A 25144-nucleotide genomic window follows, 5' to 3' on the forward strand; every position below is an offset into this window, starting at 1 on the left:
ACTTAGATTTGAAACATGATTAAAATCCACAGTATTGCACAATTTTTCATCCAAAATCTTAAACATTTCCTTGAGGAGCCTTTCTCTAGAACCTCCTGGTTAGAGGCATATGGGGTGTCACCAGACTCCACTGTTCTGGATAGCTAACCTAGCCCACTGGGTAAGGCAAAGAGTCAGAAGGGGTTCTCTTTAATTTGTACCCACTGGGAACAGAAATGTCTGCAATGACACCATGTGTCAGATCTCATGAGTTAAGCAGGACTGTAGTGAGTCAGTACTTGGATGAGAGTTTGCTAAGTGGTTGGCTGCTACTGGAACTGTTATGTGTGATTCAGCAATACCGGTGGCACTCTTCATTCTGAGTCACTTCTGAAGCAGAAGGCACTATTGGATGAGATGTAAAACTGATTCCTTTTGTTTATTAGAGACCTCATACCACAGTTGGAGGGCTGCTGACATAGGTGGGTTAGTGTGTCTAATTCCAACTGTTAATTATATTCTGGTGACCTAAATTTCCCCACGGTTCTTATTGGATATATTCCCTTGCCTACAATTGTGTAGCTTTGCTGTGTGCTGCCTCTGCATTTCAGTATTGGATGAAGTGATCCCTGTAAATAATTTGTATTCCCTTTTATAAAGGGCTTTAGGAGGAAAGGTGATCTTTAAATATGAGTATCCTATACCTGGCTTGCAGCCCTGTACTGATGAATGACTATACAAGAGATAGATTATCTGGGGAAAAGCCTTTCTCTCCTACAGCTCCTCACACAAGGGGGCCTCTGAGAGCTGTGGTAATATAAACACCAAATAATAATAATGAGCCAGAACCATGTTAATTTCAGCGGTTCCCTCCTCTGTCATTATTCACTATGGCAGATATGATTGCTGGCCTCTGTCAGTGAAAGCCTTAATGACCCTTACTCGTGAATGTAGTGACTTGTTCTCTGTTGCTCTGAGAGACAGGGGCGGCTCCTGGCCCCAGCATGCCGCGTGGGGGCATTTCTGCGGGAGGTCCACCGGAGCCGCGGGACCGGCGACCGGCAGAGCGCCTCCCGCGGCGCGCCGCCGTGCTTGGGGCGGTGAAATGGCTAGAGCCGCCCCTGCTGAGAGAAAGGGTTTAAGTGTTCAGTCCAGGGCACGAAGGAGCTGTGGAGTGGTGGCTGGCATTAAAGGGCTGATTACTGTGGACTGAACTACAAACGTTGCCTCTTTAACAGCAGCAACCGAGTTAATGCAGCAATCGGGAGCCAGTCGCTGTTACCCTCGCATGCTAGGAAAAGGAGGAAGGGGGGGTTATGAAATGGGGCGCCCGGGCGCCCAAGGTTTGTTTTGGCCAGTCCCAAATACTACCACTGCATCACCCGTTAATGTAGGGAACCAGCATCTCTGGGCGGCTGCTTTCTCCCATCCCCGCCTCTTCATGGGCTGGAGGCTGAGGAGTTGCGGCGATCAGACAACTCGCTGAGGCGCCTCTTCCAGTGGCGTCCCCGCAGGCACTGCCGCGTGTGCCGGGGCTGCGCGGAGCCAGTCTCCCGCCAGGAAATCCCGGGGAGAGAGAGGAGGCGCAGACGGCGGGGAGGGAGCAGCGGGGGAGGCGGGAGACCGCAAGGCCGAGCAGCAGGAGGGGAGGAGAGGAGAGGAGGGAGGGGTAGCTGCCTGGCAGAGAGCACAGCGGGGAGGACGGGAGCGGCGCCCCGCGGGGTCTCGGCCCCCTGGCTGGCTGGCGGGGGCGGGACGCGGTGCTGGCCGCGCCCGGGGCGCTGGGCTGCAGCCGGGCAGTCCCGGTGCCGGCAGGATGGGCTGCGGGGGGAGCCGAGCCGATGCCATCGAGCCGCGCTACTACGAGAGCTGGACCCGCGAGACCGAGTCCACCTGGCTGACGAACACCGACACCGAGCCCCCGCCGCCGGCCTGCGGCCACGAGAGCGCCCGCGCCGAGGCCGGACTGCGGGACCAGGGCGCGCCGCACCCGGGTGAGTGCTGGGCTGTGGGGGGGGGCGGGTCCCCGGGGCCGCAGCCAAAGCCCCTCATCTCCTGCCCCGCCCCCCTCCCTCCGGCTCGGTCCCCGGGGCGAGCTGGGGTCCCCCGCCGGCTCTGAGCTGGGGCGGGTTGGCTGACCAGCCATCGTCCCCCCTTCCCTCCGGAGCCTAGGAGCGGGCACAGCGTCTAGCATCTGCCCCGGGGGAGCCCCGTGTTCGTGAGCCGCAGACCCTGGGCCGGCAGGACAAGCGGCTTTAAACCAGCGGCTCCGGCTGATCTGCTGCGAACCTGGCCGGCGAACAGCATCTGTACATCGCGATGAGACAAAAGCGAGGGGTCGGGGAGATCGCTTGTTAAGGCTTCCTCCTAGCGATCTGTGAAGTATGGGCCATTTCTGTCTCGCATGAGTATACCACGGTACTCCCCCAGTTAAGCTAGCCCCAGTTATTGGAAATTCCCGCTGAAGCTTAACATCTGGCACATAGAAAATGTCCTCACTTATGTGAAACACGAGATATTTGAATCTACCCTCCCCAGGTTGGACGGACAAACGGTCTGTCTGAATCTCTTTATTGTTCTGTTAAGAGTTTAATCAAATGCGTGGACAAGGGTTTGCAACTAGCACCAAAGCGGTATTATATATAGTCTATTTCTCTTTTCCCCCTTGGGAAAAGATGCTTTTTTACGCCTATTTGGAAATGCAGGCATCTAAGTCTGCACTTTAAAAACTTCGGGATTGTACAGCAGCACTGCACCGTTTGTCAAAAAAACCCTTCACTGCCTCATAACCTATATAGTTTCTTGTAGTTTCCAGTGGACATGGAAAAGGAGGAATTTTCACATTCCTGCGCTTTTATTAGAAAAAGCTTGTTCTCTACCTACCACACTTTGATAATGATCCTTAATTTTTTGAGGGAGAACATGTAAATGGCATTAGTTTTGTGATAATCCCACTGGCAGAGAATGTGGCTGTATGGTCTCTTGGTGCAGAATAAATGACCATTCGATGCAAAACAAGGCATTGAGGAGTATATTTTAAAAGTGGCACAAATCAGCCAACCCTCCCTTCCTTAAAACCCCTCTGAAAATAAAATTAAATGGACCATGACATTGCAGAAAATGAAATTGACCTAACAGTGTGAAATAAGGCAATTGAACTGCAATTTTGACTTTTTATTTGTAACATTTGTCACATTGTTAACCAGCAGTGGATCTAAGAATTTACAATGGGGAAAGACAGGATGAGGGAGAAAGGGGAGGTGAGATTCAATATGCAAGTGTTACATAAATTAGTTTTTCAGGGCATTTCAATCTGCCTATGGGATCATAGAGACGAGAGAGAAAACACTTAAGTTATTCTTCTGTTTTTCTGGCAGTCTGGGATTGTTTTTACAGCACATTTTTCTGTATTGTTGGAGCTGTGTTGGTCCCAGGATATTAGAGAGACAAGATAGGTGAGATAATACCTCTTATTGGACCAACTTCTGTTGGTGAGAGAGACAGGCTTTCGAGCTACACGGAGCTCTTCTTCAGGTCAGCTATTACTTTACCCACCTTGTCTCTCTAATATATTTTAGTGTTTTGTCCACTCAAGTTTTAAATGCTCCAACTGATGGAACTACCACCACCTCCTTCGATATGGTAAGTTCTTGGGGTGATGTGCCAATATGAGACAGGGTTGCTGGTTGCTGCTCCTACCACATTTTAGGTATTATCACAGTACAAATACTGCAATAATAATAATAAGAGTTAACTTAATTCTATTGTATCAGAGGGGTAGCCATGTTAGTCTGGATCTGTAAAAGCTGCAACATTGCATCTGACGAAGTGGGTATTCACCCACGAAAGCTCATGCTCCAATACATCTTTAGTCTATAAGGTGCCACAGGACTCTTTGCTCCTTAATTCTATTGGGAGACTATTTCTTAGCTATATCTCACTGTCAGGAATTTTTCCTAATATTCAAACCTGGATTTTCCCTTTCTTGATTACCCTGTCATTCCTAGTAACACTCCCAAGTACCACAATAAATAATCTACCTCCTTCCTTGGCATTAATATCTGTCAAAAATATTTTCAGAATGCTAGTACATCCTTCTTTCTCTTTGACAGTATATTAAGCTCTATTTATGTACTTGCACTATAGATAAATGTGTGTGTAGCCAAACCTATGATATTTCATAACATTTTGGCATAACTTTTTATTAAATAAAATCACAATTCATTACTGTATGTCTTTTTTTTAATCTTCTGTCCCCCTCCATATTTCACCTTTCCTTTCTTCCTGTTTTAGTTTATTTTCTTTAGATTATTTATCAGTCTTTTTACATTTTTTTAACATGAATGTTTAAATAAACTAATAAATTTCAACATCTCTGTATTTTTCACAAGAGTAAATACAGAACAATATTAATTGTTATAAACCAGTAAGTGAAATATTGAAAACTATAAAAGAACAGATCCTCTATGCTCTGACCAGAATCATAACAGAAGTAAAATATACTCAGCAGCAATTCACGAAAGTCCAAAGCTGAGCCTTTGATAGCACCAAACAGCCTCGCATATTGAAGAGGGAGAGAGATATAAAAATACAGGTAACATTATGAAGCATTGCAGGTGATGAAATTGAAAGAAACCTTTTAAAAGACAAACTTGTCTAAACTTAGGGTGATTGGTTTCCAGGAGTGAGAAATGAGATTTTCTAGCAGAATGCTGATAAAGGCCTCCATTTCATTGTAAGCTAAGAACTTGTCACAGAATCTTTGTTTCCCAAGCCTCCGCCAATGCTCAGGCTATAGTTGGGCATAATAATAGTACTCTTTTTCCAAAGAAGCACATAGGGCTTCATCATGCAACTCCTTACACTTGGTTCTTCTCACTTTAGTTGCCTGATTGACTTCAGTGGAACTGCACAAGTAAGGGTTTACAGGATCAGACTCAGTCGCCAAAAGGCTAATCCCCCACAAGAAAACCACAGGATAAGTAATTTTCAAATAACCACCAAAACTGTAATGTCTCAGTTCATATCTATGAATAACTTGCTGCAAAAACTGTGATAAACATCTAGTGTACATGTAAACAGTCTATTAACTGCAAAACACAAACCCCTATCAAAAACCATTAAGAGGTCCATTAACTAAATTACAGCTGAAACCAAACTCAGTATTACTGCTCAGAGGTAGCTTCTTTTAAGTCATTCTATTCCCACGCTCTCCTAAACCAGCAGCCATGTTAAACTCAGTTTTTGCTTATTCCAGAAAATGACTTTGACTAATAAAACAAAATGCTGCCTCTTGCTCAAAAGGTCATATAGTCATGATCTGTCCCTTTGATTGACAGCTCCTCAGGGCAGATACTGGCTCTTACTATGTGTTTTTACAGCATCTAGCACCATGGGGCCCAAATCTTGTCCGAGGGTGCTGCTGCATTATGAATAATAATTGATCTTTAAATGATCAAGGAACTAAGTTAAGAGTACATCTATTGTAGCAGAGCTGACAAGCTGCATATTGATTGACTCCGAATTCTTATTCTGTACCTCAGTCAAACCCTAGTTCATTGATACAAGTAAGACTTATTTTTAATTACTTGAGTAATTTTGTTGTTTGACTTGAAAAAAAAAAACCTTTCTGTATTAGTTTTTGTATACTTTACAGTTGTAATATATCAAAGAACATTATCCACAATATATTTTATGCAAATCAGCCTGACATACTGTAGAGCAGTGGTTCTCAAACTTTTTTTTCATGGACCACTTGAAAATTGCTGAGGGTCTCAGTGGACCACATAATGATCTTTCGAAATGTTGTTTGTACTGTTAGCTAACTATTGTAAAGTGCGTTGGATAAAAGCGCTATATAAAAAAACCTTTAATTAATGTTTTTTATTCTACAAATTAAAACACACAACTCATATTAATATCAGTAGTCTTACCTTTCTAATGCGATGGATGTGCCCTCTCTCCCCCTCCGTGGCAGCCTTCGAGCTGGGACTGGGAAGAAGTGTGGGGGTCTCTCCCTCTCTCCCCCACCGCAGCAGCCACAGAGATGGGGCTGGGAAGGAGGGCCATCTTTTCCTGGCAGCTGCAGTCCTGGAGCTGGGGAAAGTCGCCTTTTTCTCTAGCCGCCGCAGCCCTGCACATCCCAAATTCCCTCCAGCCCCTCTTCTCACCCCACTGCCCCGTCCCACCTACCTCCTATTCCCCCCAAGACCACCACCTCACCTTACATGTGTATCTTCTCCAGGGTCCAGGCACCTGATTAGTGAAGCCACGCCTGCGCAGCTCCACTAATTAGGTGGGTGGCCCTTCATTCTCTCGTGTGCGGCTGCCCAGACGCGCACCTTAGAGGGAACTATCTGCAGACCACCTGAATGGAGCTCATGGACCACTGGTGGTCCACAGACCACAGTTTGAGAACCTCTGCTGTAGAGGAAAACATTTTCATGACATTAGCAAAGGTGCCTACTGACAGTGGGCAGCCACAAAAAATAGACTTATTAGCAGAAAAATGTATATACCGTGGTCCGAATCCTTCTTCTGAAATCATTGGCCAAAATGTCCATTCAGTTAAACAGGATCAGGATTGGGCCCTTCATGAACATGTAAGGGAAATTCCACCAGAATAATAGGAGGGAAAACTCAACAGTGACACCAAAAAATTAATAAATTAAGATCAGCTAACCAACAATATCAAACTGATATTTGGCATAATTGTCTCTATTTAGATGCATTTGTGTGTATTTATGAAAAAAAATTGTTCTGTTGCATTTACTTAACTGGAGAATGATATAGTTGTTCTACAAATGTGTGATCACTCACAGCACCAGGAAAGGCTGATAGATATCAACTTGGCAATTAGGCTGAGGATTCCTGCTTAAGAATCAGCACACTTGAAATAAAAAGGGGTTCAAAGCACTGGCCAAATTTTTTATGGAAGTTTCTGAGAGTTGCCCTTCCCTTGTGTGTTGCTTTACAGTAGGAGAAACTGAAAGGAGTTGTAGAAAAACAGGGCTGTTTGAACACTAGTTGCCATAACAACAGAGCAGTATTGGTTATAACCACAGCTGCAATCATCTGCTGTTCCATTCACCAGGTAAACATGAAATTAAAAGTTTAACGTAAGTGAGGAAACAACCATCAGGTTGCAAATGAAATTCTCATCTTCTGAAAAAGAAAGATGCTTTATTAAATCATTATATCTTTTAATATACTTTACAATAAACAGTTTCTGCTGGAGAGCCCATTAATGCAATGTCCAGGTTCGGTAATGCAAAATAAAGGCATATCAATACCCCGCTCTATGTTCTTATACCTGTCTTTTCCTCCCCCCACCTCTTATGTTCATTTAAACTCTGGAATATATAAGAAATATGTCATAATAATTACTCTGATGTTTAATCGCTTAATAAGAAGGGGTGATTTTATTACAGTCAAGTGTTGTAGTGACCAGTGGATAATTAGGACATCTTTACTGCGTGTAGATGTGTTCCAGAACTTTAGTATAAACATTACTGTTCTATTAAATTACTAGATAATGTGGTCCATTTTTTATTGTCAATGGATTTTATTCTACACGCTCTTTCAACTTCCATTACCCATAACTTCTGCTGGGGATATATTGTATTGAACAGGCTCAGTTCTCAGCAATGAAGAAGAGAGTAAAAGGGAGGAGGAAGAAAGGAAGAAGAAATGCTAGGAAAATGGTGTCTAGTTTTCAGAAAGTGGCCACTTTATGTGTACACAAAGTTGAGTAGACACACTTTTCAAGCATTAATATCTATGCATGCAGGTGATATGCAAAAACTACGTAAATTTTATTTGTACAGTGGGTTAGTACAGATGTTTGTGCATGCATAAAAGGATGAGTTGGGATAGTTTATGGGTTGAGACCCCTTTGCAAATCAGTTCCTTAAAATCATGATTTGATGGGGATGTTCTCCAGATAGGCTTTGAATGGCACCAGAGCTTGTAGAATACTCAGCACTCAGGGAAGAACATATAAATAAACCTCTGTGCTGCCAGTACTGTAAGTACAAACACAGTATTAAATGTAAAAGCAAGCCAAAAGCAATCTGAAAGAGTGTAAGACCCTGCTGCTTTAGAGGAATTAATCTGAATATGTCATTCACATATATACCTCTTAGTTCAGTGATAGTAAATTCAATTTTTCACAGACTGTCCACCAAAGATTGATGGGAAGTACTGCAGGGGCCAAAAAGAAATAACACTGATGCACAGCATAACCACCTTTTTCCCTAGGTTTTCCTGCCAAAAACAAGCCACATCTTTAATTCAGCCCATGAATCAGGGAATTATAAGTAACCTAAAATGGCAGTAGATGAAAAGAATAGGTAACTGGATATAGTGTGCAATAAATGATGGGAGCAAAACCACTGGAATTTGCACTACATTGAATATTTGCATCCTTCATTCAAATATATAGATATAGATAGATATAGATAGCATTCAACTTGGAATCCAGTTAAGGTTTCCACTTTGTAGCCTAACTTATATTTACAACACATCAGTTTTAAATTAGACATTGTCCTAGCAGATAAAGAGGAACTGATCACAGAAGTAAAAGTTAACGGTAGCTTAGGTACAAATGATCATGACTTGATTACATTTATAATGTGCAAACAGAATAAAGTTCAGACCAGTAATGTAATGTAGCCCTTTCTCCCTCCCCCTCACACACCCCCACACAGTGCTTTAATAGGGCCAATTTCACAAAGCTGAAAACAATTATGAGCCAAATCGTAATTTTGGAAGAATTTAAGTAGAAAAAATATGAAAGATAATTTGGGAATCACTTAAGAACATCCTACTAGATGCCCAAAGAGCCACAATTGAGGAAGAAGGCCATGCTAGTTTAAAAAAACCAATGACCTAGTTTAGAGGGAAATGAAGGTAGCTATATAATAAATAGAAGAAAGGGAAAGTTGATAGTAAGGAATATAAATCAGAAGTTAGGCACTGTAGAAAATGATAAGGGAAACAATGGGACAAAAGGAGAAATTTATGGCTAGCAGAGGTAAGGACAATTTTTTAAAGTTTTTAAAATATATTAGGAACAAACAGAATTCTGACAATGGTATTGGTCCATTAGCAGAATTATAATGGTAGAATTATCAATAATTATACAGAAAAGGCAGAAATAGTCAATAAATATTTATATTCTCTATTTGGGGAAAAACAGATGATGTAGTCTCATCATATGATGATAACACTCTTACCATTCCACCAGTATCTCTAGAGAATGTTAAGCAGAAGCTACTAAAGTTAGATATTTTAAAATCAGCAGGTCTAGATAACTTGCATCCCAAGAGTTTTGAAAGAGCTGGCTGAGGAGCTAACTTGATTGATAAGGTTAATTTTCAATAAGTCATGGAGCACTGGGGAAGTAAATGGGATAACTCAGGTAATTATAGGTAATTATTCGATATCAATCCTGGGCATAATAGAGTGATGATAGAATAGGAATAGATTAATAAGGAATTAAAGGGGATTAATGTAATTAAAACAAATCAACATGGGTTTATGGTAATCAATCCTGTCAAACTAACATGATATCTTTTTTTGATGAGACTACAAGATTGGGTTGATAAAGGTAATAGTGTTGCTGTAATGTACTTAGGTTTCTGTAACATGTTTGACTTGGTTCCGCGTGACATTCTGATTAAAAAATTAGAATGATATAAAAGTAACATGGCACACATTAAATGGATTAAAAACTGATGGATCTCAAAATGTAACTGTGAATGGGGAATAGTCATTGAGAAGGTGTGTTTCCATTGGGGTTCTGGAGGGATCAGTTCTTGGCCCTATGCTATGTAACATTTTTATCAATGACCTACAAGAAAACATAAAATGATCACTGATGAAGTTTGCAGATGACACAAAAATTTGGGAGGAGAAGGTCACTTATTCAGAATAATCAGGATCACTTGGAAGCTGAGCACAAGCAAACAATATGTATTTTCGTACAACTAAATGAAAATCTATACATCTCGGAACAATATTGTAGGCCATACTTATAGGATGGGGGACTGTATCCTGGGAAGCAGTGACTGAAGAAGATTTGGGGGCCATGATGGATAATCATCTGAACATGAGCTCCCACTATGATGCTCTGACCAAAAGAGCTAATGCAATTCTGGAACACATAATCAGGGGAATCTTGAGTAGGATTAAAGAAGTTATTTTATCTCTATATTTGGCACTGGTGCAACTAGAGCTGGAATACTGTGTCCAGTTCTGGTGCTTGCAATTCAAGAATCAGAGGGGTAGCCATGTTAGTCTGGTTCTGTAGAAGCAGCAAAGAATCCTGTGGCACCTTATAGACTAACAGATGTTTTGCAGCATGAGCTTTCGTGGGTGAATACCCACTTCTTCGGATGCAAAGAATGATGTTGATAAATTGGAGACGGTTCATTGAATAGCCACGAGAATGATTAAAGGATAGACCAAGAAAATAAGAATGGCCATACGGGGTCAGACTAATTCTCCATCTAGCAAAGTATCCTGTCTTCTGACAGCCGCGTGTCGTCGGCGTTTTTTTCGATCGATTTTAGGGATCGATCTCATCTAGATGCGATATGATATATCCGATCCCCCAGCGCTTTTCGAACTCCACCGAAACCCCGCGTGGCGCGGCGGGCCGCGACATGGAGAGCGGACATCCATCGATCGCCCCGTGGGCGGGGTAGTTATCGATATAAGATACTTTGCTTTCAGCAGCTCGTTATTCGCGGCTGAGAAGCGCGATCTTATATCGATTTTTCCCCTTAGTGTAGACCAGCCCACAGTTGCCAGTGCCAGATGCTTCAGAGGCAATGAATAGAACAGGGCAATTTTGAGTGATCCATACTCTGTCGTCCAGTCCCAGCTTTTGGCAGTTGGAGGTTAAGGACTCAAAGAGCTCAGTCTGTTTAACTTAACAAAAAGACAGTTAAGGGGTGACTTGATTCCAGTCTATAACTATCTACATGGGAAACCAATATATAATAATGGGCTGTTCAGTCTAGCATAGAAAGGTATAACACAATCCAATGGCTGGAAATAAGCATGACTTTTTAACAGTGAGGGTAATTAACCTTTGAAACAACCTATGAGGGTCATGGTGGATTCTCGATCACTGACAATTTTTCAATCAAGATAGAAAAATATCCAAAGAGATATGTTCCAGGAATTATTTTGGAGAAGTTCTATGGTGTGTGCTGTACAAGAGGTCAGACTAGACAATCACAATGGTTTCTTCTGGTCTTGCAGTATATTAAGCATGTGGCTAGTTCATAGATTCATCGTTTTGCTGGATCAGGGCCATAAATGGAAAACATCCATCCCATTCTCCAGATATTGTATAGCAATTTTTCATGCCACTCTCAGTTTTATCCCTCCAGCGATCAGACTGACATCAGCACCTCTGTGAAATTAAGATGGCATTATGTTAATGACCTAGATTAGAAGCTGGAAATTTGTAGATCAGGAGAAGTAACAGTAATGTTTGGGTTGAGGAGTAGGGACAGTATTTAAGCAATATTTACTTGGTAAATCCGATTTTTCTGAAAAGCTTTTCTATTGGTTCGATTTATTCATAGCTTCCAAGGCCAGAAGCGACCACTGTGGTCATCTAATCTGACCTCCGGTATAACACAGGACATAGAGCTTCCCCAAAATAATTCCTAGAGCAGATCTTTCAGAAAAAACATCCAGTCTTGATTTAAGAGTAGTCAGTGATAGAGAATCCACCATGACCCTTGTAAATTGTTCCAGTGGTTAATTAACCTCACTGTTAAAAAGTTACACCTGTACCTTGTTTCCTGTTTGAATTTGTCTAGCTTCAACTTCCAGCCTTTAACCTTCTCTTTGTTAAATAGATTGAGCTCTTTGAGTCTATTATTGTAAGGCATGTTTCTAATCCATTAATCATTCTTGTGGCTCTTCTCTGAACCCTCTCCAATTTACCAGTATGCAGTATTCCAGATCTGGTTGCACCAGTGCCAAGTTTAGAGGTAAAATAACTTCTCTAATCCTACTCAAGATTCCACTGTTTATGCATCCCAGGATTGCAGTAGCTCTTTTGTTCAGAACATCACATTGGGAGCTCATGTTCAGCTGATTATTCATCAAGACCACCAAGTCTTTTTCAGTCACTGCTTCCCAGGATAGAGTCCTCTACCCTGTATGTATGGCCTACATTCTTTATGCCTAGATGTATATGTTACATTTAGCTGTATTAAAATACATATTGTTTGATTGCTCCCAGTTTACCAAGCCATCCAAATGACTCTTTATTAGTGACCTGTCCTCTTCATTATTTATCACTCCTCCAATTTGTGTCATCTGCAAACTTTTTCAGTGATGATTTTGTTTTCTTGTAGGTCATTGATAAAAATGTTAACACACCCACTCAATGACAATTCCCCATTTACAGTTACACTGAGACCTATCAGTCTCTAATCGATTTAATGTGTACTATGTTAATTTTATATCATTCTAATTTTTTAATTAAAATGTCATGTGATATCAAGTCAAACACTTTACAAAAATCTATTACATTAGCACTATTATCTTTATTAACCAAAATTGTAATCTCATAAAAAAATCAAGTTAGTTTGACAGGATCTATTTTCCATAAACCTGTGTTGGTTTTCATTAATTATATTACACTCCTTTAATTCTTTATCAGTCAAGTCCTATATCAACCTCTCCATTATCTTGCTTGGGATGGATGTCAGTCTACCAGACTATAATTACTCAGGTCATCCACTGAAGTCAATGACACTACACACATGCTTAAAATTAAGCACATGTTTAACTGCTTTGCTAGTCTGTGGCCTATATTGGAAAGGATGCTACAGAAGCAAATGTGGCTAAGGGTGATGAATAGGGAAAGTGGATAATTTTTTGTGGGGGTGTGGGGGAAGGTTGTGCTGCATGGCCATTTAGCATTTTTACATATTATGGGGTTGTTTCTTTTAAAATATTGGTTCATTTAAATATATATTTGTCAGAAATACCTAGTGTATTCTGATGGGCTCCTCTAAATAAATAATATTCCTCTATCCCCTCCAAAATGTTTTTATTTATTTATTTTTGGTAAATAAGTACCAGAAACCCTTAATGAATAAATTTTAATTTAAATATTTGACACAATTGATGGAAGGGAAATTGTTTTTGCAGTTATACAACCTCGAGTGTAATCTTATCAGGTCTTGCCCTGAGCAAGGCTGGATCTTTTCAGCACTCAGATGGGAGATTCTCAAGGAAACCCCATGTGCCTCACTAAGTGAGGTTTACAGTTCAGTAGGTGGTACTCTTCCCTAAATCAGTGGTCTTGTATTGAGCTACTGTGCTGATAGAAGTGGGGACTTTAGGATGGGTTGTATAATCAGGATCCTCATCATTTGTGGTTCATCAACAGACCATACCATTTTTCACAAAATCCCAGATGAATTCCAATTTGTATAATTACAATCTGTCTCCCTAAATTCCCTCTGCATTTCAAAGTAGATGGAGTGGGACTGATTCCACATGGCCTTCCACCTTGTGTAGTCATTTGCACATGGGTAAAACAAATTAACTGAATGTGCCTTGTGCATAGGCCCTCAGTAGAGGGCCTCCCTAACTGTCTTGGTATCTCCAGGAGAGAGGCTAGTGGGTCCTGAGCCATGTGGGATATACAGATAAAACACACACACACACACCCCTAACACTGAACTTGGAAATGTAATGGAAGTTAGTCCCAATCACAGAGTACAGGTGTAATGTGTTTCATATGTAAACACTGCTAAGGCTGTTGCATTCTGCATTACTGAAACTTCCTAATGGTGTTTAGGGATAGCCTCATGTTGAGCACATAATTGTAATCCAGTCTCAAGGTGACAGAGATTTGGATACCTGTAACAAGAACAGCATTATAGGCACAAAACAGTCATAATAACCAGTCCAGTCCCACTTTCAGTGTAGTGCACACCTTAAAGGCAAAGGAACTCAATTGCAGTGTAAGAAATTCTGAGGTTCAAAGTTGTTTTTTATTTTAAGCTCAGATTCAGTTAATGCCAGACTGAAAAGCTGTGCGGCAATGCTGCTATTTTTTCTTTTACATCAGGCCTCCTGTTGGACAGAGATGGAGCAGTGCTATTTTGTTGGATTATGTCAGTTCTTCTGATCAGATGCAGAGCTTGCCAAGCCATTTCGCAGCACCCTCATCAGCAAAGTGCAGAGCCCTCAGACCACCCTCAAATCTGGTCAGAGGGCAGTTTTTAGTGCTGTGTGAAATTGTCTGTCTTTGGCCACAGCCGTATGTGGGATCTTCTCATTGGCCTCAGGTGCGGGGTGCTGGAACAATTTGTCTAGTGGGGGTGCTGAGGGCCATTGAACCAAACTGTAAACCTGTATATGATGGAAACCACTTCAAGTCAGGGGGTGCAGCAGCACCCCAAGCATCCCTAGTTCCAGCACCTGTGCTCAGGTGTGAAGATGGCTGCACATTGACCCTGGTCCATTCGATATCTGTTCAGAAGAACCCATGAGCAGCATGGCAAATCAAAGCTGGGTACATGCTCAGTCAGGTCAGTTATAGGAGACTGGTTTCTGACATCAGCTGCAGACTATTCTTCATGCCACATCAATGTTACAGAGAAATCTGGGCACAGCAAGTGGGCCCACAATGGGTGCTTTGAAGACAGGTGTGCTTTGGGTAGTCAAAGAGGACTGTATGGTAGTAGGTTTGGGTTTGCCCTGATCTTCTCAACCATTGAGGCTGTAGCATCCTCACAATGGATCTGTGGATGAGTGGCTACCTTGGGGAGCCACAGTGCTGGTGTGGATGGAATCCTCCCAGTTACAGTGTGCACGGTTGAATGTATTTGTGTGTCAACCAACTTCTTGTGAGACGAATGGAGCCAGACCAGAGTACAGCTGCAGAGTAACAGAGAGCTAACTCAGATGATCAGAGAATTTGAGCATTTGCTCCCCATGAAGTCCTGGTCAGTTTGCTTAGAAGATATGTTCTGAGTCCTCACATTAGGTGCAGTTTTCCTTAGATGGTTAAGATATGTAAGAAATCTATCGAGGATTATGCTGAGGTAGTTTGGGTGGGATTCATATTTCAAGTGACAAGAAAGAGGTTCAGCATTTTTTCGTGCAACCCATGAGTACCAGGTTCTTACCAGGGAAACTGATGATCCAACCAGCAGACAGCATTTGAAGTCCTTTCCAGGACTGAATCTTGGTCACTTTCCAGCCAACATTCCTTATGTAATTCTGCCCACTCACCAACGTTTAAGCCTTTGAACTAGCCCTGAGAATACTACAGCTGAACATTGAGGGATTGTTGACAGCTAAACACAGCATTCTCAGTGATTATACCAGTGATGCTACATGCTGTGTGAGTATGTACATTTCCCACCAGTGGACTTGCATGGAAACGATGGCTTGTCCCTTTTTTGTACAGTAATCAGTAATTTGCTCTTCTCCAACAATTTTCTTGGCTGTTGGCTTAAGTACTTACAATTATTTCTTTAGCATCTAAAACCTATTTTGCCTTTTTTTTTCTATTATGATCAGTAACAGTGTATGCTTTTAAAAAAGGAAATGGGTAAATGAAGGTGCAGTTTTGTACTGCGGGAGTTTGTAACTGTGAGCGTCACTGCAGGAGGTCAAGTTGTTGTTGGTTTTTTTTTAAAAAGTTGTTGAATTTATTTTTAAATCCCTCTAGTCAGTTGATTGAAGAGTCAAGTTTTCTGATTTGCCCTCAGCTGGTTGAGTGTTAAAATCTTATGTACCTCATCAAGCAAAAGTTATCTTGACCCTTTTGGTCTTCCTGGAAGATCATGGATTCTGACTGTGTTGCAGGGCAACCCATCCAGGGGAAAGGCTGGCCATCTGCAGAAGAGCAAAATAATTGCCCCATCCCACTAGTTTTGATTTTTGACCCTCCATTTTTCCAGCAATACATTTTGTTGTGTTTCAGTTCCTGCAGCTACCAACCTTCACACCGCATTCATATCCTCCCATTCCCAGCTTTGTGCCTCCCACGCTGCTGATCCTACAGAATTACTTCTCACTCCAGCACCCCAAAGCCTACAATCTCTTCTTATTCAAATCCTTCCTAAAGTCTCACTTCTGGAATTCCCACAAACCTTAACCCACATCAGTTGCCTTCCTTTTACCAGTCCTTTCACACTGCCTCTGTTGCACCAGTGGATTTCATATCAGGAAGATCTGAGTCTCAGCATCAAAGAAAAATGAAAGCACTCTATATCTTGCAGACTTCCAGCACAATAAGGTGGTTGGGACTAGCCTAATGGTACAGGGTAGCATAGTGTACTACTGTGCAATGAATCAGGATTCAAACAAGTTCTTTGGTACCTGAACAACACATTCAGCTGCTGGGAAGTTGGACTACTATAGCCAATTACTTCATTTTATCATTAATTTATTGTGTGATGTTATGAATAACTAACATATAATGTAATATATAATAATTGTATGCTAAATAGATTTAAATTTAGGATTATAGAAGTATAAAATCGATCAGTAGTCAGAAGGGATAAGAATGCATTAGGTATTTAAGTAAGTAGGGCTGAAATGCAAGGCCTACAGACATGTAAAATGTCAGCTTGGCCATACTAGGCCTTAGGCCTAAGAAATGCTTGACATAAATAAAGTGACCAAAGAATGACCCTATGCTACAAGATTACAGGAAAAGATGTGTCAGTGGCTTAAAAATTAACTGTAAGAGTAATTTTGACTACAACATACCTGGTAGTCACGTTGTTCTAACACGGGCCCTAACCGCAGGTTATATGTTATGCATAAATGCTAAAGAGAATAAAAGGAACTATAACCAACCTATGAAAAATGGGGTACACCCAGGGCCGGTGCAAGGAAGTTTTGTGCCCTAGGCGAAACTTCCACCTTTCGCCCCGCTCCAGCCCTGCAACACCTCCCCACCTGCCCCTCTCCTGAGGCGCCCCCCCCCGTGGCAGCTCCCCCCCCCCGGGAGCCGTGCAGCACCTCCCCACCCCAGTTCACCTCTGCTCCACATCCTCCCTGAGCATGCCGCCCCCACTCTAATTCTCCTCTCCTCCCAGACTTGCGGCGCCAAACAGCTGATTGGCGCTGCAAGCCTGAGAGGTGAGAGAAGTGGAGCAGCGACCACGGGCTCAGGGAGGAACCGCTGTAAAAAAAAAATTGGGGGCACCGCTTTTTGGCACCTCCAAATCTTGGCGCCCTAGGCAACCACCTAGTTTGCCTTAATGGTAGCACTGTCCCTGGGTACACCATTATTTTTGAGGAACAAATACAAATAAGGAAAAAGAGGGTGGACACCTTCACACACGTGTGCAGAGTGTAGGTGTCAGAATCACAAGATAAAAGAGGGCTCCCAGGCTGGGTAAAATGAGTTCCCTATAGGAAAACTGCAACATGAACTATCCTTCTACTGATGATCAATTGGCAAGGCATCCATCAGACCCTAAGAATATTGTTAAGGATGCAAATATGACTATATTTGTAACTTGTTCATAGGTCTTTATATAATTTCCATATGCATGTGTAATCATGACCTTAATTGCAACTTTAATAACACTTGTAAAACATACTAGACCTTGTACTTGTGAATGTATGCATGGTCACTATGTGTTCCTAGAGACTCTAAATCTGAAGCAAGTAGCAGAAGTGACTTTCACTCTGTTGAGCTTGAAACTAGCCACCAGAGCCAAACCTACAGTGGCGTAATACCACATTACTAAATTCACTTTAAATAAAATAAAAGGGTACAAACACCCTGAAGAGATTTCTAGTGACTCCAGCACACTTATAAATCATGTTTATGGGCTCCAGAAGAAGTGAAATCCAATCCTCATCAATCAGAAAAGAGTCCAGCACATGGTTGAAGGTGAGGAGGAGAGTCAGAAAGGGGAAATGTTGTGAGGGGATGCTATGGTGACTCTTACAGGTCAGAGTAGGTCTTGTATAACCTCTCAGATAAAAAAAGAATTTAATTGTTTTGTAATTTAAGACATTAGAACTGAAAATAATTGTTTACCTCCCTCTCTAAAGAGGAATTAATCACCTATTTGCTGTTCTTTACCAGAGTAAAATAATTGATTTGACATATGGATGTGCAGAACATAAATGCAATATTAACCCAGGATTATATGTACGTTACTGTTGGAAAACTTTGCTGTGGTAACAAGTGGAGATCTGAGATCTCTGATAATGTAAATACATTTTCCAGTGGCTGAATAATGAAAATGGACCCTGTTTTGTTTGCCTATGGATTATTTCCAAGGTGCACAATAGGAAATCCTTGGTAAGAGTTGTTGATTGAAGAGTTACAGCTAAAAGGATGTCAGCAAAATAACAAATGAAAATTAGTGTTATATTCTAGTACTTTCATAACCAGAAACAAGAAAAACAATCATCCCCAAAGTTACATTAATATTATTGTTTTAACCCTTGGATAATACAGAAGGAATATTGAATCCCTAGTATTTCTTTAACTGGTTTAAACAAATACATTTTCACCATAGCAACCAAGGAACATGTCAGCTGAGTGATGCAGAAGCACTTTCTCCCATTCAAAACAGTGTAATTTTTTATCACTAATTGACTTATTATTGCAGAACCATTTGTGTTGCTATATTTAAGGCTATGAGAACAACATTGCCCAAACCCTGTGGGAGTACTCAGAAAAGTTAATAAAACCTAACACTGTTTAATGTTTCTGCTCCCTCTCCCTGCACTGTGGAATCCATTTTCACTCTTAAGGTGCTTCCAGAGGACACTCTCCAGAGGAGACAGCCACAGAGGACTGGGAGACAGCAAAGAGACACCAGGCTGCCATGCAGGAGGCCCTGGCTTTCTGAGTGTGGCTCTCAGAGGATCCACAGAGGGTGGCAGATTGAACCCCTGCTCCTCCAGGAGGAAAAAGGGAAGGCAAATGCCACCCCAAAATAGAAGAATCAGGAGGGAACTGTTTTTGTTTCCTTCTTCCTTGCCCTCCTCCTGTGGGCACATCAGCAGAAGGAAGAGGTCATGTTAGATGACTACTGTATCCAGTAAATAAGAGCCAGAGTGCAGGATAAGTAGCCGGAAAGTCATGCTGGGATCTGGCCCGGTCTGGCACTGGATTCCTCTGTAGCTTTGGGAAAAATCAATGAAGGTAGTAATGTTTACCAACCTCCCAGAAGTGTTGTAAGTGTTTGCAGAGTTCTTTAATGACATAAACCTCTTTATGTACTAAGTATTTATTATTTAAGGCCTAATAAAAGGGTTATTGTCAAGGCTGACTGGCCTCAATTTAACTTTGAAAAAAAATTTTTTTTAATTTTTACTGCTCTCCTGGACCTGGAAAGTCGTTCCACTCCTTAAAATGAAGACCACAACTTAAATTCAAATTTCTGTGCTAGATGATTAGACAAGTTTTAAGCCTGTTATTTTGTGTGTGGTGTTGTTAAGTTTGGTACCATCTGTATTTTCCTTCCAGAACAAATATAGCCATGATATTTGTCTCTTTATTTTATGATGGTGTATCAGTGCATGGGGTGTGTAACAGGGTAGCACCCACCTCTCGTGAGTGTCCCCAGCCCAGGTGTGCATCTGCTCCACTCTCAGTCTGTGGTGACTCCTGTCAGTGGTTTTTCAGGTAGTTCTTTGGAGACTCAGCCCTTCGACCAAGTCATGCATAGTTGGCGTGCAAACAAAACAAATCCCTTCTGTGGCATACAGTCCAACTGGGCCTATTTCAGGGCCCTCCATAATGTCCTGCAGCCTTTCCTAGGCTCAGTCCTTTAATAGTATGACAGTCTTTACCTGGCCTGGATATTAAGCCATACCCCAAGGCTTCCTCCGTGGAGGCAATGGCTTTGCCCTGTCTGGATCCTTCTGGCCCCAGATCTCCAGCTGAGCCACTAAGCAGTTCAGTTCCCCTTCTGAGAGTGTGTCACATTTCAATATTCAGGCCACTCCCCCATGGCTAATGTGGGGAGGGAACCCAGGCCCACCCTACTCCTGCTCTCAGCCCAGGAACCCTCTGAATAGCAGTTATGTGCTACTGTGTCCTCTTTAGCTGTTCTGTCTGCAGTCCTGGAGCTCCCTCAGCCATCCAAGAATGCAAGCCACACTCCTCCAGCTCCAGGCAGCAACTGCTTGTCTTGAGCACTGCAGCTCTTTTTATATGGCCTTCCTGGGCCCTGATTGGCTGCTCCTTGCAGCCACTCTAGGCAGCTTGGAGGACTTCTCTACTGCTTCTTTCTGGGATGGTGTGTGGTAGTACCCTGAGGCCTTCAGCAGGTGCCTCTGGGCCTGGTACACCCCATCACAGGGTGCAACATCAAGTCTATTTGCAACACAGTTACAACACCCAAACATATCAGTATCAAGGCATTATTCTGTATCCTGACATATCAGTGGGGGGAAAATCCCTGTCCCAAAAATCTGCAAAGAGCTCCATGTTAGTAAATGTCTGTACCTGCACAAGCACAGGGGTGAGTCCACATGGAGCTCACTGCAAGATCAGAGTCTATATTTGCTTGATCCTGTCCTCTGTCATTCATTAGGTATCACCTGTTGTACTATATTGAAAAATCACCGATTGCACTGCATGGGATGCATACACTTCATATTACTCGTGCTGAAAATGCATGAGCTACTTTCCAAACAGAAAAGGTGGCCCTGTCCATGATCTGAAGACAAATTAATGTAAGACAAACATACAGAGATTAGTCCAAAGGGCATGACACATAAGAAGAGTGGTGATTGGCCATATCTTGTTAAGTTATTTATTTTGTATACACACAAGATATATAGCTTCCTGCTGCTTTCCCAAGCTTTGTGGTATGATACTGCCAGCCAGAAAGCAGCACTGAGCCCTAAATGTTTGCAAAGGTAGGTGGAGTCTCCCCTCCATGAATATATATGAAGGGGCACACCCCCAAGCAGATCTCCCTCTGCACAGAATGCCTTCTCCCTGGCATGTAGTGGAAGCCCTTCCAATGGTGCTCTGTACAGAAAGGACTCCTCAGGGGTTTGGGACAGAAAAAGGTGCAAATGGCACTTCAGCATTTCATACAGATCACAATTCTCCATTCCATTTCTTAGGTAGCCTTATTTGCTTTTTTGCCCATAGCTGAACATAGAGCCAAGATCTTCATTGAGCTGTACATAGCGATGCCCAGGTCACTTTCCTTAGTTGATACAGATAATTTGTAACCCTGTAAAGTATATTAATAATTCAAATGTTTCTCTCCAATGTGCATTACTTTGCATTCATCAACTTTGAACTTCATCTGCCACCATGTTGCCCCATCACCTAGTTGGTCAGGCCCTCTGAAGTTCCTCATATCTTTTGTGGACTTAGGGTGATCAGATGACAAAACTGAAATATTGGGATGCGGAGGGCATCAGAGGGGGAAAAAAAAGCCACCAGAGCGCCCCTCCCCCCCGCACCAGCTCGCCTCCTCTCCACCTCCCCCTGTAGGGGAAGGTGCCCAGCTGGTGCAATCCCGCAGGCGGCCCTGGAGTGGGGGCAGCATGCCCCAGCCCCCCAGTCCCGCTCGGGTTCCGCAGGGGAGTGAACGGGGCTGCCGCTGCCTCCATCCCGGGGCGGGGTTTCCCTACAGCCCACCCTGCCGGGCGGCGCAATCCCATCACCCCGAGTGTGCCCGGGCCCGGCCCGCGCCCAGCTGCCCCACAGAGCACTGCGGGCAGCCCCAGAGTGGGGGCAGCAGGCCCGAATCCCCCCATTCCACTTGGGTCCCGCAGGGGAACGAACGGGGCTGCCGCTGCCTCCATGTGGCAGGAGGTGAAGCTCCATTGGAGTCCTCACGCAGGCAGCTGCTGCCCCCCTCCACCCAAGTAGGCTGTAGCCAAAGTAGCAGCGCGGCGCGCGCCGCCGCCCCCAGTGCCGCGCCGCCTCGGCTTCCTCCGGCGGCCCGGCCCGAGGGGGGGGAGGGCTGGTGGGTGGGGCTGCCGGGGCATGCCGGCGGGCGGTCCACCGAGCCCGCGAGCGGCGGGACCTGCCGCGCCGCTGCGCGCGGCTGGCTCGGAGCCGCCGGAAGACGGGCGAACCGCGGGCCCGCGCCCGCGCGGTCCGCCCGTCCCCCGGCTCCCCCGGACCCCTGCCGCAGGCATGCGCTCCAGCGGCCGAGCAGCCAAATCTCCCCTCCAGCCGCGCCTGCCGGCGGGGCGCCCGCGCTGGCCTAGAGCCGCCCCTGCCTCCACCCCCACCCATGGGCGCGTACAGGGAGCCGGTTCCTCAGGCCGGACCCAGGGCTGCCCCTGCAGGTACCACCCCACCCTCCTGCCTGCGCTCGGGGCCAGGCTGGACTCACCCCGCGCTCCCCTGCATCCCCCGGGCCTCCCTCCAGCGCTTGCACCGCCATACAACTGATCGGCGCAAGCCTGGGAGGGAGGAGGAATGGCATGCTTGGGGAAGAGGCGGGGATTTGCGGAGGGATCCAATGGGGGAAGGAGAGGGCAGAGTCGGGGCGGGGGGGCGTGAGCCCCTCCGGGCTCCGCCTGTGCGCTGGAGCAGAGGGCAAAATTGCTTGTTTGTCCAGTGTCCCGACTGAACATCAGTCAGGACGCGAGACAAACAAGGAAATATCGGGACAGTCCCGATAAAATCAGGACGTCTGGTCACCCTATGTGGACTTGACCAGCCTAAGTAAGTGTCTTCTGCAAGGTTTGCTACCTAACAGTTCACTACTTTTCCAAGTCATTAATAAATATATTAAACAACACTGGACCTAGTATAGAACCTTGAGGCATCCTGCTGCTAACCTTTTGACATGATGAAAATTCACTCTTTATTCCTACTCTTTGTTTCTTGTCTTTTAGCCAGTATCATCCATGACAATACTTTGCTTCTCAGCTAATGGCTACTTTACTTCTTTTGCAGCATCTTGTGAGGAGTATTGGCAATGGTCTTTTGAAAGTCTAAATAAAGTATGTCAACTGATACCTGAGGGTGGGACACTGCTGCTTTGAGAGCTCTGCAAGTGAAGAGAGAGGAAGGGGTGTGTGAAAACAGGCACTCTGACATTACTATGATAAGAACATAACAATGGCCATACTGGGTCAGAACAATGGTCCATCTAGCCCCATATCCTGTCTTCTGAAAATGGCCAGTGCCAGATGCTTCAGGGGGAATGCACAGAACATAGCAATTCATTGAGTGATCCAGCACCTGTCATCTAGTCCGATCATCTGGTAGTCAGAGGATTAGGGACACCCTGGACCTATCCTCCGTGAACATATCTAATTCTTTTTTGAGCCCAGTTATACTTTTGGCCTTCACAACATCCCCTGCTAATGAGTTCCACAGGTTGACTGTGAAGAATTACTTCCTTTTGTTTGTTTTAAACCTGCTGCCTATTAGTTTCATTGGGTGACTCCTAGTTCTTGTGTTATATGAAGGGGTAAATAACATTTCCTTATTCACTTTCTCCACACCATTCATGGTTTTATAGACCTCTGTCATATCTCCCATAGTCATCTCTTTTCCAAGCTGACCAGTTTCAGTCTTTTTAATCTCTCCCTATATGGAAGCTGTTCCATACCCCTAATCATTTTTGTTGCCCTTCTCTGTACTTTTCTAATTCTAATATCTGTTTTGAGATGGGGTGCTCAGAACTGCACACAGTATCCAAGCCGTGGGCATGCCATGGCTTTATATATTGCCATTGTTATTTTTGTCTTGTTATCTATCTCTCTCCTAACAGTCTGTTAGCCTTTTTTGGCTGCGGCTGCACATTGAGCAGATGTTTTCAGAGACACAATGACTCCAAAATCTCTTTCTAGAGTGGTAGCAGCTAATTTAGACCCCAGCATTTTGTATATACAGTTTTCCAATGTGCATTACTTCGCATTTATCAACATGATGATGATGACATAAATGCCTCGGCAGTTTGGTTTAAATTATACTTAGGCAAGACTCAGATACAGGATGTTTCCACCTTAACAGCTTGCAACTTCCAGATGGTGAGAGAGGGAAAAAATGTAACCAGTCATTCCTGTATTTTGGACATGGCAGTATTCTACTTCTCTTATAACACTGCCAAACGCTTGCCATCTGGAGAGCAAGAAGTTCTGTGCCTGGTCCTTTCTTTAAGACCTTGTCTGTTCTCTAATTAGGATTCAGATATGAATTAATGAAATAGCCAGCACCTAAATTATGTTTCATTTTCTGATTTGTTAACACAATCTTGTGCTCTAGCTTCCATTGCTAATGGATTGTTGTTCCGATTCCTTCACACCAGTGATGTATGAAGAGGAAAGTGAATACATTAAGTTCCTAAACTTGCAGCGGATTGTGCTAGAATTTCCAAGAGTCAGTTTTTCTCTAGTCTTGTGAGTGTTTTATGCTTTGTTGTGTCTGGATCTTCTGCCACATAAGGTCTCACTCAGGATTTGTTGTGGCTGCTTACAACATGGCTTCTTCAGCCTTCTGAGTTCTCAGACAGTTCTCCAGCAGCTGTTGCTTTCAAACAGTTCCTCCCAGGAAACAGCATGCTGCCTGTCTTTCATATTGTTACAGCCGGCTCAGTAAATCATTCCCTTGTTGATGAACAAGGGTTCTAAAACAGTTTCTTACTTTTAGAAAAGCAAACATAATAGCGTCAGACTAAAACAAAGCTAAAGCCTGCAGTACATCAATAGACCCTGATAATGGCAATGTAACTGATAACTGGGCTCAATGGAAAGAGAGAATGGAACTGATATTTGCGGTCCCAGATGCTGATAATTGGTTAGTTTCAGATACGTATTGGACAAAATGTCTAATCTCAGCGGAGTGTGGCACTTAAGCAGCAAATTAACAGAGGACACAAATGAACCAACTCTCCCATTTCCACTGTTTATGGTTTTCCACAATCCCAAGAAAGATACATCTATGCAAATAAATCTGTTCCAAGACTAACATGGCTACCCCTCTGAAACCCATCTTTTTACTCCCTGGCTCCTCCTCCAGGTGCAGGCCGGGCAGTTAACTGTACCACCTAGCTACCTTAACTCCTTCAGGCCTCGTGTAGGGTGGACACCCCATCACACCATATGTTTGAAATGTCCAAATGTAGGTATTAATACTTAGCACTTATAGCACTGTGCATCTTCAAAGAGCTGTAGTAAGTCATGCTTACAACACCTCTGT

The 25144-nt window shown here is 43.6% G+C and overlaps 1 protein-coding gene across 1 annotated transcript in view; it reads left to right on the forward strand.

Annotated features, from left to right (window-relative positions):
- The first annotated feature begins 1666 nt into the window (after positions 1-1666).
- Positions 1667-25144, forward strand: part of BAALC (BAALC binder of MAP3K1 and KLF4) — a 34900-nt gene continuing 11422 nt past the window's right edge. Inside the window, exon 1 of the mRNA XM_039521506.1 lies at positions 1667-1973. Within this exon, the coding sequence (XP_039377440.1) occupies positions 1796-1973 (178 nt within the window). The 5' untranslated portion in view covers positions 1667-1795. The remainder of the gene's footprint in view (positions 1974-25144) is intronic.

The sequence above is a fragment of the Mauremys reevesii genome, linkage group 2 (assembly GCF_016161935.1).
Source record: "Mauremys reevesii isolate NIE-2019 linkage group 2, ASM1616193v1, whole genome shotgun sequence".
Taxonomy (NCBI): Eukaryota; Metazoa; Chordata; order Testudines; family Geoemydidae; genus Mauremys; species Mauremys reevesii.